Source organism: Corvus hawaiiensis, chromosome 1 (assembly GCF_020740725.1).
Source record: "Corvus hawaiiensis isolate bCorHaw1 chromosome 1, bCorHaw1.pri.cur, whole genome shotgun sequence".
NCBI classification, from domain to species: Eukaryota; Metazoa; Chordata; class Aves; order Passeriformes; family Corvidae; genus Corvus; species Corvus hawaiiensis.
The window spans coordinates 76,036,693-76,050,352 of NC_063213.1; the positions used below are offsets into that span (position 1 = coordinate 76,036,693).

General features: G+C 36.6%; 1 protein-coding gene across 3 annotated transcripts in view; it reads left to right on the forward strand.

Moving 5' to 3' along the window:
• Window positions 1–13,660, forward strand: part of CDH10 (cadherin 10) — a 100,431-nt gene that overhangs the window by 61,547 nt on the left and 25,224 nt on the right. For all 3 annotated transcript variants that reach the window (XM_048311257.1, XM_048311249.1, XM_048311265.1), the window contains exon 3: window positions 2,946–3,240. In XM_048311257.1, the coding sequence (XP_048167214.1) occupies window positions 2,946–3,240 (295 nt within the window). The remainder of the gene's footprint in view (window positions 1–2,945; window positions 3,241–13,660) is intronic.

Below are 13,660 nucleotides of genomic sequence, written 5' to 3' on the forward strand. Positions count from 1 at the left end.
AGCTTAAAGTGTTCTTCTAAGCTATGAAGGTTGGTATTCCTTTTAAACATGTTACTGTGAAATGCAACTCTCATCTCCCTAGAAGTCTTTATGTGGATGTTTCAGTCTTTTACTCAGCTCCCCTTCCAGACTTTTGGCTAATATATGTGTGGGAAAAAACAAACAAACAGACAAAAGATCCCCAACAATCCACACAAACCAAAAAACCCACACAAGTATAAAGTTTGAATTTGGCAGAGGTAATAGGTTAATGATTTTGTGGGCATAAAAAATAATTTCCAAATTACCTTACTAAGATTTACACATAGGTACAGGAGAGGAAGTGGAAAGCCATAGAAAATGATAGTACCTTACATATTAGACAAATAAGTATATTAAAAGATCTTTTCATGCTGAATTGGATCGAAATATAATCGTTCAAAAGCTTCATAGTTTTTAGTTCAGGGATTTTCTTAGTTTTCTGATTTAGTTCTCCTCACTACTCTGTTCAGGCTTGTAGTGCCAGGCAACATTTTAAGGCACCAGAATATGATTATTGGGATTGCTAAATTATTTTACAAATTCCTGGCATGGTTTTGTTAACTATCACTCTCCAAAACAATTTCCATGCATCATTTGTACATTAAATTTGTCCAAACACTCTTGCTGGGAACTGTTTGCATGGAGTTATGCTATTCTGGAGATAGTTTATTAGAATGGGTTTTGCCAGACTGCTAACTGGTTTCTGAGTCAAAAAACAGATATTGCAGCATCGATACATTATTGTCAACTTTTGTGAGAATTTACCAGACCTGGCTTTGGAAAGCATCTGGGAAAACTGCAATGTGCCCATTTAAAGATCCCTCTCAAACAGGACCTTATTTTATATTTTTGTCAGACATCTAAGGAAGAGGAGCCTCTTATCATGCTCTTCATCACTCTTGCTGTGAAAATATTTCATAGAGTGGTCATGGACCAGCAGCAAGTTCCTAGGACCAAAATGTTTTAGAAGATGAAATTATATTCTAGGAAGACATGGAGGAGAAAGCACTTAATGACTACTTACACTAAATGACCTTTTAAAATGGGACACAGCCTGGAAGATACTGTTGAGTCCCTTAAAAAGAAGGGTGAAAGGGTTAATTGGAGGCATGAAAGGTCACAGTTTTTGTGGACCATCAAGAGAGGAGACTGAGGAATTAAAGTTCACTTTAAAAATTCATTCCTCAAAAGAGGCTTGAGGATGGCTTGAAATCTTCAGTTTGAAGTCATCAAGAGAAATAGAAGCAAAAGAAAGAAATATATTTATTTGCAAAAGATTTTTCTTAACATCTACCTTCCTACTCTTTATTTTTGGTGGAGTTTCCTATTTTTTTTATTTATTGTAGAATGAAAAGAAGCAGTAAGAAAATACTCACTTTGTAAAGTAAACATACATGTGTGTAGTGTAAGAGAAGTTTAATAGCTCTAAATAGTTTGTAGAAAATCAAAGTTCAGAACATAACAGTATTCAAATTTCTACCATGAAGGGTTTGATCCAAGATTCCTGGTGAGTTCTGTCTGTTCCACATATTTCAAGTCTGTGGGAAATGTTCAGTGTTTGAAAATTTTTCACAACATAGAAATTTACTGTTTGACTTCGGCTTATCCTACCAGCCCACTCTGTATGTTTGGTTTCAGCACAAAAGACAAGGAAAGACACATTCAAAATAAAATAGTATATAATAATTGAATATTTTTACTTCTAATACTTTAAATGGGTGCTATGGAAGACAATACAAAGGGATCGTAGATGAAAAAGAGAAATATATTCTTGGCTGCATAGCAAGGGGGATATTTATACTATGAGGCATGTATGACATTTTTCATGATCTGAAATGTAAGCTTAAACTAACCAAAGCTCTTCACATGACTGAATATAATCTTACTGCAGATCTAATCGATGTTGTTATTATGTGTTTAAATAACTATTTTTAGAAATAAAAAATGCACTAGTTCTGTCAAACTTTTTGGAATATTCTGATATTTCTTCGGTGTGACTTTAAAAAAAGTTTTTATATTTGCATTTCATTTTTGTTAAAAGAGCTTCTGCTTGATTTGATCCTTCTGCTGAAGTCAAAAGTAAGTTTACAGACAGAATATATTTCATGGTGAAAATAAATCTGAGTGCCAGTTTCTTTCAGTTAATTATAAAATCAATGAGATTGGAAAGACCTTTCCAACAAGGTGATGAGATAAATTATGCTAACTGTATCCAAAAGACCAAATAAGCCATCATCCACACTACTGTACTGAACAAAAAAACATAATTGAATATTTTTTTATATAAAGACAGTCAGGGCAGCAAGTTATATATGAGAAGTCAAGCTTTATACAACTTATATAATGGGTGTTAAATCAGTATTGAATGCTTAATAAATTTGGGTTTTTTTTTCCTTTAGGCTATTTACATTAGTTGATGGAGTGAAAGTGATAATGACTTAAAATGAAATGTTCCCCAATCTAGGAGAACTATAAATAATACGAAATGAAATTTTAAAAAATTATTATTTCATGAAACCAGTGGTTCTGTTTTCCTTAATTGTCTTGTATTTAGCCATGTTCTTTATCTGCTTAGTGAATTTACAACTAGCACAGCAGTTGTGAATTTTTAATAGGATCTCTTCAAGGAAAGAAAAGGTCAGTATTAACATAAAAATATACTTTAAGAACTGTGGTGCAAAGGTTTCTTAGCAGAGAACAGGTGTTGCTGCAATAGCAAAATCTGCCAGAATAGTCAAGTGAAAAGATGCTTGGAGCTAAGTTAGGAAACACTGTCTGTCAGTCAGGGTGAAAGAAAATTACTTTCTTAAGGGTATTAACCACATTTTTTACATACAGAATAATTTAACATATAATAATGTTTTTTTTAAAACCTCCATCTGTTTCATTGCTTCTAAACAAAATTCTGTATTCTTCCATTTCAGCTTCATTCTGACCAGGATAAGGGAGATGGATCCCTCAAATACATTTTGTCAGGAGATGGGGCTGGTACTCTTTTTATAATTGATGAGAAAACAGGAGACATTCATGCAACTCGGAGAATTGACAGGGAAGAGAAAGCCTTTTACACCCTGCGTGCCCAAGCTATCAACAGAAGAACTCTAAGACCAGTGGAACCTGAATCTGAGTTTGTCATCAAGATCCATGACATCAATGACAATGAACCAACATTTCCAGAAGAAATTTATACTGCTAGTGTTCCTGAAATGTCAGTAGTAGGTGAGTTCTCTATACTGAAGCACTGTTCTCCATTACTTGACAAATTATTTCCCTGTCCTCTCAAAAGTCAGTCATGTAGAATTCTACCTGATGACTTAAGTAATTTTCATTTTGACTTGTTTGTTCAAATATTGAAATTGCATCCAGAAACAGATTTCTATTATCTGAGATCTATTTCTACTTGGAACATCCAAATTATTAGCTTTACAGTTCTTTGGAATATAAATATTAATAGATAGTAGGTAATGGTGAATCATCCTCCTCCTCAAGAACTGTTAGAATAAGATGACTAAATTAGCCTGTTGAAAGCTCAATAAATTTTTTTCTTTCATTTTCACTGGAAGTTTCCAGTGGTGATAAGAACTGAACGGAGAGCTGTCTCCACTCTCTCTGTGGCTGAGGAAAATTATATATTGACTCATGTGATGTTGATGCACTGTCTGAAGGTAGACACCCTCTTTATTTTCTTTTTTTCACTTTTTTACTGTATACCCAAATCCTCTTGTACTTTCACACCCTCCTTTAACTCCATCCATGAATGAAGCCTTCAAGAATATTAAACAGTTGTTTGAGTAAATCTTTTTCTGTTTGCAATGTATTTTCAGTTCTTATCTTAAGTACAAAGTTGTGGCCTGGATCATGCCAGCTGGTGAATTTTATAAACAATAACATTTTGGAATATGAGCTATTATTGATATTAGTGCATACAATTCTTTAGGAATAATTTTGAAAAACTTAAAAATATATGAAGTTTATTTTAAAAATTAGTTTTAATTTATTCACTGTGTAACTGTAGCTACTATAATGTTAAATTCTAAAAATTCAGAAAACAAACAATAAATTCAATGTAACTTTTGGCTATTATTAGGATTTTAATTACTTCCACTGCCTGAATAGATCAAACAGGTGTTTTAGATTACTAAATTAGCCTGTTGAGATGATTAGTTTTTGAGACGTTTTATATACACAGATATTGAAGATTTAGTACTTACCTTCCTGGGCCTTAGAAAACGCTAAAAGAGAAAAAAAAACTATTGAAAGAGAATGACCTCAGCAAATCTGTGCAGCAATGTATAACACCAATAACATAACACCAATAGTTTTTTATTCTTAATATCTCAATCTGCTTTCAGTTTGTGGTTGAATAATTTTTAAAAGTTCCAGCATTCAGCAAGTTGTTTTTATTATAAAGCAAAATAAATTTAAAAAAAAGAAAGATAAAAAAAATCTGACAGATGATTATGTAGGCCTGCACTGAAATGTCATCAAATCAGTCCGTGTAAAGAGAAGAATTGAAAAGTCTTCCACCTTTACTGTTCCAAAATCTAATAAAATGTAATACAAAGTTACTAATGGACTGATCAGTTCTAAATTTCCATAAACATATACAGCTTTAGGTAGAGCATCTTGAAAGTGCATCCTGACAGAACATTGCTGCGTTTTCTAGAGAAGCCTATGGCAAGATTACAGTAGGGTTGAAAAAGTATGGCTTAGAGTTTCCACTTTATTTCTCATGTTCTTTCTATAAATTACAGAACGCATTGTTTAAAATGTGATTGGAAACATTTAAAAAAGTTACTCAGTGTTTTCATTAAATATTATGCAAATATATAATATTCAGTTATAATCTATAGATTCCTAATTTTATCGGTCTCAATTCCAAAAACATCATCTTTCTCTTTAAGTGTTCTCAAACATTCATGGCATTATTTCAATGATTCTAAAGTATTCAGATTCCAAGATTCCAGTGTATTTGTACATCTGTATATAGATGATAAAATTTTGAAACTGCAAAATTTCAGCATTGAAACAACAACAAAAAAGAGATAAGATGATAAGAAAAATGTATAGAAAAATAAAGAGCAACAAAAAAAAAGCTTGGGTGCACTTAGTGTTTTAACCTTGTATCTTGCATAAATAGCTGTGCTGAAACAAATGGACTTTATTCTGTCAAAAAAATGGAAATAATTTAGAGAATTATAACTCAGTTCAAATCTGTCATGTTCCTGGATTTCATAAATGTGGCCATTCAGCTGCTAGAGTGACTGACTACCCGATAGGTAGAATTTTCTTTTACCTTTATTACTTTTAGCTTTATGGCTGATCCCTAGAGGTATATGTTCATCTGTGGTCCATGAGAGAATGACGTGATTTTATAAAGTATTCATCAAAGTTGATTCATTTCTTAATAACACTAATTTATTTATCCAACTTAAAAAAATCTACTCAGTAATCTCAAAACTAAAGGCTGAATGTAGAAGGGGAGAAATCTTCTAAAAGAATAAGCTGCATGAAACTTTTGAGAAAATTAATTAGAAGATTGAGAAAATTAATTAGAGATTGTGAAGTCATTATGTTAAAATTCTTCACATATTTGTACATTAATAATATACTATCACATCATTAATTACAAAATATTTTTAAATTAGTATTTTTCTGACATTGTACAATTCAAGCATTTTTAGTACAGCAGCCTACATGAGAAATTTATGAAAGAAGAAACAATTATATTTTTTTATGACAATTGCACTTCCCCAACCAAAGGAAAATAGGAAGAAATTCCTGCATTTCTCTATTTTTATCTCTCCACATTATTTTTTTTTTTTTTTTAGTTATATTATTTTGAGCAGCCCATTACTTGCCCAGTACAGTTGGCCATGGGCTAAGAAAGTGTTAGGCTTGATGTAAGGAATGCAGATAGAAAATGCAGTCTTGGATGTTATTGCATTGTTGCATTGAATGTCTCCTGCAGTACCCACTTCTGTGAGAATGTAGAAACATTTAATCTTTCTATAAGTGTCTGGAAACATTAAGCAGAGTTTAGGATAATAAGTATTTTCTCAGTGGTATGTCCCAGAAAGAGAAATGACAAAGCTAAATTACTATGGCCCTTACCTGAGTATGTAAGAGTTTTATGGTTCTATAAAAAGTATGATACTATCAGGACTGTAATATTTTCATTACCTACTCCAGCATAGTCAACACAGTATGGCACTGTGCTATACATTGGGAGTCTGAGAGAGATTACTGGAACCACACCCTGCCTTTCCTGGGTCAGACCTGTCAAGCAGACAGCACATCATGTGAAGGATTCCCTATCCTCACTCTGTTCCACTTAGCTGAGTGCAGTGACTTAAGGGATAGGGGAGAACAGTGACAAGTTCCTGCCCAGTCCTGCAGGTGCATCTATTCCGTGACTACCTCACTGTTGCAGGTGTCCCTGCATAACAGGCGGGGAAGGTGCTGACCTCACCTCTCTGCTGATTTGCAATAGGACACAAAAAAACGGAATGAAACTGTGTCAAGGGAAGCTCAGACTTGACATTAGGAAAAGGTTCTTCATTGAGACATTGGTCAGTCACTGGAACAGGCTCCCCAGGAAAGTGTCAGAGTGTATTGAATGCTTTCCTTAGTCATTTGGTTAAGTTTTAGGTAGTCCCTTGAGAAGCAGGAAGTTGGACTTGATGATCCTTATGGGTCCTTTCCAATTCGGTATATTATGTGATTCTATGATAGAATTATCCACTAAAATCCACATCATTATTTTTATAGAATGACTTGCACTCCTGCTACTATTGGTACAACCAAGTTTGATAGTTTACTATTGTCCTAGGTTACAATGTAAGATGTAACCAAAAGCAAGTATTGTATTATCATCTTCACAAGCTGTTAAAGCAGGTGGGGCAGTGTTTGTTACCTCCTACCATGATTCATCCCTGATAACTCCCTCCAGGGGCTATCTCTGTTAATGGGCAATCAGGGACCCACCGCATGACTCACAGAATTACATCAACCCATTGTGAGATGCTCTGCCCAGGGGGAGGAGCCAAGCATTCCTACCTGGATATAATCTGGGGTTTGGAACAGTACGAGCAGTCCTTACCTATGGGACTCCCAGAGGACAAGAGCTACACCACTGGACCTTCGGGTGAAGACCAGACCCTTTTCTACAGGATCACTGCTTCAACAGGACCATTTCATCTGGACTGCTACCACCACCCTGACTAACAGGGTGTTGCTGCAGTACCGTCCTGTGGCTAGCACATTGTCCTGGTACCAAGAAAACTGCTGCCTGCCCCAAGCGGGACAGATGGAGTGGTGGCATGGGGGAAGCCGGCAAAGCACCTGCTTGTGTTCGCCTGGCTCCCTGATGGCTAGGCGTGCGGAGGAGGCAGGATAAAGTGGAGGGACTCCACGTGGGGGAACAGAGTTCATTGCAGGGTAGAAACCCACGATGAAAGACCCAGCCACCTACCTGCCAGGCTGGTTTTCTACCCCGACAAGCAAGCATGGAAAACACACAGTAACCAATGATACATCAGCCAGGGGGTGTTACGAGGGTGGGGAGAAGGGATTACAGCCCATGGGGAAAGTGGTAGGAGGGGAGGAGTAACATAGACCAATTAGCTGCTGAAGAACACAGAACTCTTTGGAAATACAACCGAATATGAGAAATAGGAGGAAGGGAGAGCTGCAGCTACAGGTAAGGCACAGATCCCAGCCTCTTGGGTGCTCTGTTAAGGCTTTTGGGGCCGGCCCTCAGATTGGTCATGGTTCACCACAACAGGGTGTCAGGTTATATCCTGACTCTGTTGGTGTTCTTGTACTATTGCATTTATTTTAATTTTCCTATTAAATTATAATCCTGAGTTGTGATCTCCCACCGGTTTCTTTTCAAGCTAGCACAACTATCAATCAGATACAAAGGCTGGACCACTAGAAAGACACACAAACATACCCACACAGTATTTTATAAAATTTCAGTTTATTCAAACCGACTTCATAGAGAAAGACCCTTTTATATATAAGTAGGATGGGTGAGTGGCAATAGTAAAATGGGGTGAAAAGGAAAATAAAAGACATGTCACTTTCATTATCAAAGATGAAAGAGGACCTACTGCAGATAGATGGTAACAGACATCAGATGTCATGCCTCTTATTGGAGGACACAACACTAGAATAATTCTCTTTGTTCATTGTTTCAAATTCCTGTAGATGTTGTCATCATCTTTTATATGTATTTTTTACCACACAAGTGATGTTTTATAGATAATAAATATTTGTTCTTTTTTTTTTTTGTTATACTTTAAATCCATGTCAGTCTTTAATACGACTAATAACTTACAACTTGTATCTGTGCCTTTTATTTATGCTATTCTGTGACTGCGTTCTCAAAACCTCTGCTATCACCTGGTGACTGGCATTCTCAGTCCTGGTACTGAATACCGATGTTTCAAATGGGCTTAATCTTATCTTTACTTTAAGCAGTGTTAAAGACCCAAAAAGTCAACAATTCTGCAGTTTTGCCACTGTGTTGTCTATTTCTATGCATCTATACTTGAGCCACAATGGTGAGGTGTTCATATGAACCCTGTATGCACGTACCTGAACACCAGAAAGACGACAAACAGGGTATCACATAATACAAAGAAAATAAATAAATGCTTATGTAGAAAAACTTGAAGTGATTGAAATCTGTGCACCCTTGGAGTACAGGACTTGCTCCATCCTGAAGTGCCCTGTACTAGAAGGAACTATAAGATGATCAGGAGGTCAGAAAAACACTGTGAAGCCTTTATCTATTCCATATGCCTCTATCTTTAAGGTAGCAAATCGTGATGTAGCCATACACCAGCCTCTTTCAGACCACAAACAGCAGATTTCTTCCTCGGGCTGTGGTACCAGATGGGTACCTGAGAATATGGCTATTATCAAATAGAGTGCCTTGACAAGAACAATTCTTTGTTCTTGTTCATCTTTTTTCTGTTGCTCATTAAACATAGAAAATAGAGATAAATGGGCCAACTTCAGGATCTTGCAGCCGGATCGATATCCTAGAAGACAACTTATTCTCCTGAAGTCTTTGTACTGATTACTGGATATTTCATCTTCTTTCACTCTTTCCTTTCCTTACTTTCAGAGTTTATGACCCAGAATATTCTTAAGGTTTTGACAACAGTCTTCTGCTCTGTCTATCATATTTTTCACCTATCTCTTTCTGCTCATTTGGAGATTTCTTTTCAGAACTGCAGATAGTCTATTTTCCTCTAGATGGATTTTCCTGTGGATTTTGCCTATTAGCATATTTTAGAAAAGTTTCCAGAACTTTTTATTTAGACTTCTTTTTATATATTTATATATCTTCACAGCCTATATATCCTCTAATCATTCCTTATCCTTATTTCATCTTGTAAGTGCTCTACTTCTAAATTATCAATATAAGCTTCAGAAGATGTAACCTCCTTCTGGGTATACATGTGATGTACAGGGCGCCCTGTTGGCCTGTCATCTCTACCTCTTTACATGCTTTTTCTTTGGACAGCAGTTAGAGCTCCTTAACTTTCTACCTTGGCTTCTTATATACTCCCTCATTAGTGCAGTTTACCAGTTTCCAATGCTTAGTCCTCTCTGCCACAGAGTTCATCTTACAACACTTCCTTCTGGTTTCCTATTAACAAAGATATTTTAAAATCTTTTTTTTCATATTAAGTTCTCTCAGCAAGCCCTTTTGCATCTTCTGACTTATGACATTTCAAAAACACAAATTATTATATTTTTAGATTTTCTACAAAGCTTGATTTCACTCTGCACACAAATCCTGCCAAAAGGAGATGGGACAAAAAATAAAAAAAAAAAAAAAGTAAAGCAAAAATAACTTAAGATGAAACATTATTTTTCCTTTAAAAGGACATCTTAAAAGAGTTGAAATTATCCACTTCTGTGCTTGTTTACAACTTATTGTTTTCTAAGTTGCATGAGTACCATGTAGTCAAAGATCTTTCTGACATTGAGTTCTCTGAAAATGCAGCCCTTTTCAGTTCTTTTCTGTATTCCGCAGCTTGAAATAGATTATTTCAAGGGAAAACATGTGTCATTATTTCTGGGGAAAATAGGTGTCATTATTTCCTGTCTTTTCCACCAGAAAGAGCAGAAAATTTCTATTAATTTGTCTTGTTATTTGTATGGATAATTTACTATGGAGGGTACTTGCTCTAGTTAAATATCACATAACTCAGCTGGGAGTAAAGAAACCAAAATCTAAGTTTAGAATCCAGCTCTACAGTGGATATTTTGTGTATTCCTTTTCCTAGATAATTATCTCTGGTGATTTTTATCTAATATGTATGCATCACAAAATGAATTGTGAGGTCGAAGTAATTAATACTTGTACTGTGTTTGAAGATGCTTGCAGCAAACATCAGCATGGGCCAAATATATTAATTACTGTTATAGTCCTAGACCCTGGGGAGAGTCAAACACTATAATTAAAGTTATGTTAAAATATGTCTTCTGAGAGCTACAATAATCTGACAAAAGACTGTTTGTTTCTGGGCCGGGTTTACCACTGTTGAATTCTAGTTCACGGTATCGTAAAATTGGCGATTATGCAAGGAGAAAATAACAGAATTCACTGGTATGTTATTAATAAGGTACATGGTGCCATATTAATAGAGCCATAAAACTGTTTGAGTTGGAATGGACCTTAAAGATCTTCTCGTTCCAACACCCACTTGGTTGTTCAAAGCCCCATCCAGCCAGGCGTTGAACACTGCCAAGGATGGGACATCCAGAGCTTCTCAGGGCAACCTGCTTGTCCCAGTTTGAGACAAATTTGGAGGAATGTCCAAATTTGAACGTCCTCTGATAGAAGGCAGGTTACAGCCACCCCCACCCACCAGGTTCAGGAAAAATTTTCTTCAGAGGAAAGTGAAAGGAAAAAACTATTTATTTAAAAGACACAATGCACAATGGAAAAGAATGATGTCAGATAATAAAACCTCGCTCTGTGGAGAGAACCTGCTGTGGAGAGAACCTGGTAAGATTTTAGAGTCCTTTCTTTGGTGTGGTCTCTCTCTCTCCTATTCGGAGCCAGGTTGGCCTGGGCCCCTCCAGGCCACAGTGTAAGGTCTCCTGGTGTGTTCCGGTGTTGTTGAACAGTCCAGAAGAGAAGAAGAAGAAACCAAAGTACCAGGAAAACAAAGGAGTTTAACTCTCCATCTTTCTCTTCCAAGAAAAGGAGCCAAAAGCCGGGAAAAGCAGGAAGGTGCTTGCCTCCTCTCTGCAGCAGCAGCAGCAGCAACTAGCTCTGTGTCCTTGGAGCACAAACTGCTTTGAAAAGTTTGTCTGGCTTTTTTTCTTTCTCTCACACCCAGTTTTAAAGATGCAGAAAGGCACAGGAATCATGTCTGGGCATAGGGTGGTGATAGGGGATACACATCATAAAGTCACCCCAAGACAGTTTCAGTGTCTCACCACCCTCATGTGGGAAGAGATAAGATAGAACTGGGTTATGGGCTGTGGGACGTGCCTGCAGAAGCACATGGCAGCACAAAGGAGCACATGGCAGCACACAGAGGCTTGTCTCCACCGGACCCTGGGGTAAGAAGGTGTCACAGGGAAGACCCCTGCGGAGAGGAGCCTGCCGGGAGCTGACGGACGGGTGAACAGCGCTTGATCTCCCCATGGAAGGACATTTAGAAAGTGTGTTGCTGACATGGCAACATGGGGTAGGTCACGTAGTGAGAATTACCATGTAAGGAAATACTGTGACTTCAAAAAGTAAATAAAACCAGCTTGTTTCTTTGAATAAACAATTCAGTTTCCCTGCTGGTCTGGGTCCGTGTCTCAGTCACTCTCACCCTCACTATAAAGAATTTCTTCTTTATATGTAATCTAAACCTGGTCTTTTTCAGTTTGAAGCCATTTCCCCTTGTCCTATCCCTACATGCCGTTGTAAAATGTCCATCTCCATCTGTCTGGTATGTTATCAGTGTCTCCTTTATGCACTCCAATAGAGTTCAGATCAGGCTTTAAATTCTGAACGTCAACTACCTTCATCAGAAGTAACCTGTGACTATGTAAAAGAGCAAGGTCTAGACCAAGTGATGATCACTAAGTGATCTCTATACTGTAGTTTTTAAGCCCTGGCACAACTGATCATCTTCAATGCCTTTGGATTTCTGGTCCAGGTTTCAGACCAGAATAAACAATATATTTGTTTTATTGAGCATCAGTGGTCTTCAGTGTACTGAAGCAAAGCAAAACCAGCTGGTGGTTTAGCAGCTGATGTTCACAATGTAATTGGTACACTGCTAGCACTACTCCTGTTCACTTCTTGATGTGGCTTCTGTCAGGTTTTTAATAGGGAATTGCTGATCCCCCTGTGGAAGCCTAGAGAACACATCTCTTTTCCTCTCATAGCAAGGGCCAAGATCAAAGGAGAGTTCTGCATCCTGAATGGCACTCGGAAGTGTAGTGGTGCCCTTGCACTTCTCCTGCCAGCTACCTGACCCATAAAAGCCAAAGAGCAGAGGTAACGTTAAAAAGTAAAGTTCATCCTTACTGCTTTTAGTTAATGGAGAGTATACTGTCTTGATCATAACCCACCAATTGCAGTGTGATAGTGATGAAATTAAGGAGCACAAGTCTCTTCCCACAGACTTTAAAGGGAATAGGTGCAAATCTACAGTTCTCAGAAGTGTCTGATAGATTTTTTGGGGTGGACATATGCATCCATGCTCATTGCAGCTAGAGAGAAGCACAGATGATATAATTTGCTCTGTCTCATTGCATGTGTACTGAGATAGTAATAATTAATATATGTTCATTATGACACTCAAGGCAGCAGTAACTGCTAGACATATATTATTACATTTAAAATGGAACTATTTTAATATATTTTAAAGTTATTAAATATGTTCTTCGGTTTGCTTCCAAATTCTTCTTCAAAGTTGATTCTCCTTATTTTTTTAAACTAAAATGAAATAAAAGTCTCATACAATTGACCTATTAATAGATATGTCTCGTTTGCACAAATGAAGGAAATGTGAAAACTAGGAAAAGAGACAAAGTATTTCCTTTCATGGATTTGCACTGTAGAGGTTTCTGATTAATACATCATGCTGTTGTGACATGACCTTGATTATGACTGTTCTCTGTTTTTATGGATATGAAATGGAGTTGTAAACTTTATGTGTATAATTCCATGTTGGTCAGTGTACTCAGTGGCTTGGGGTTTTTTTTGCCTTTTTTTTAAACTTGCAGCACTCCAGTTACTGAACATGATTTGTCTTATCCTTCTTTTACACAACTCTACTATTTCAGAGAAAATGTTCTTTAGGAACAAGTATACATTCTAGCACTGCAGTTTGATATATAGTAGGATGATCCAAAAGTGCATTTCAGAAACAAGACAACACTCCTCAGAACTTAAATATATTCAACAAAAAGGCCATTCACCTTTAAACAGAATACTTGTATAGACATATATCTACAAATGGAGTTTGGTGTGGCAGAATACATGAGACATTTTTGAATGGTAGAGACAAAACTTTTAGAACAGATCTATCATCCCTACATTCTTATTTTTAAAAAAAAAAGTTCAGATTTTCAGGTTCAGCCATGTTTCAGATGGTCACTA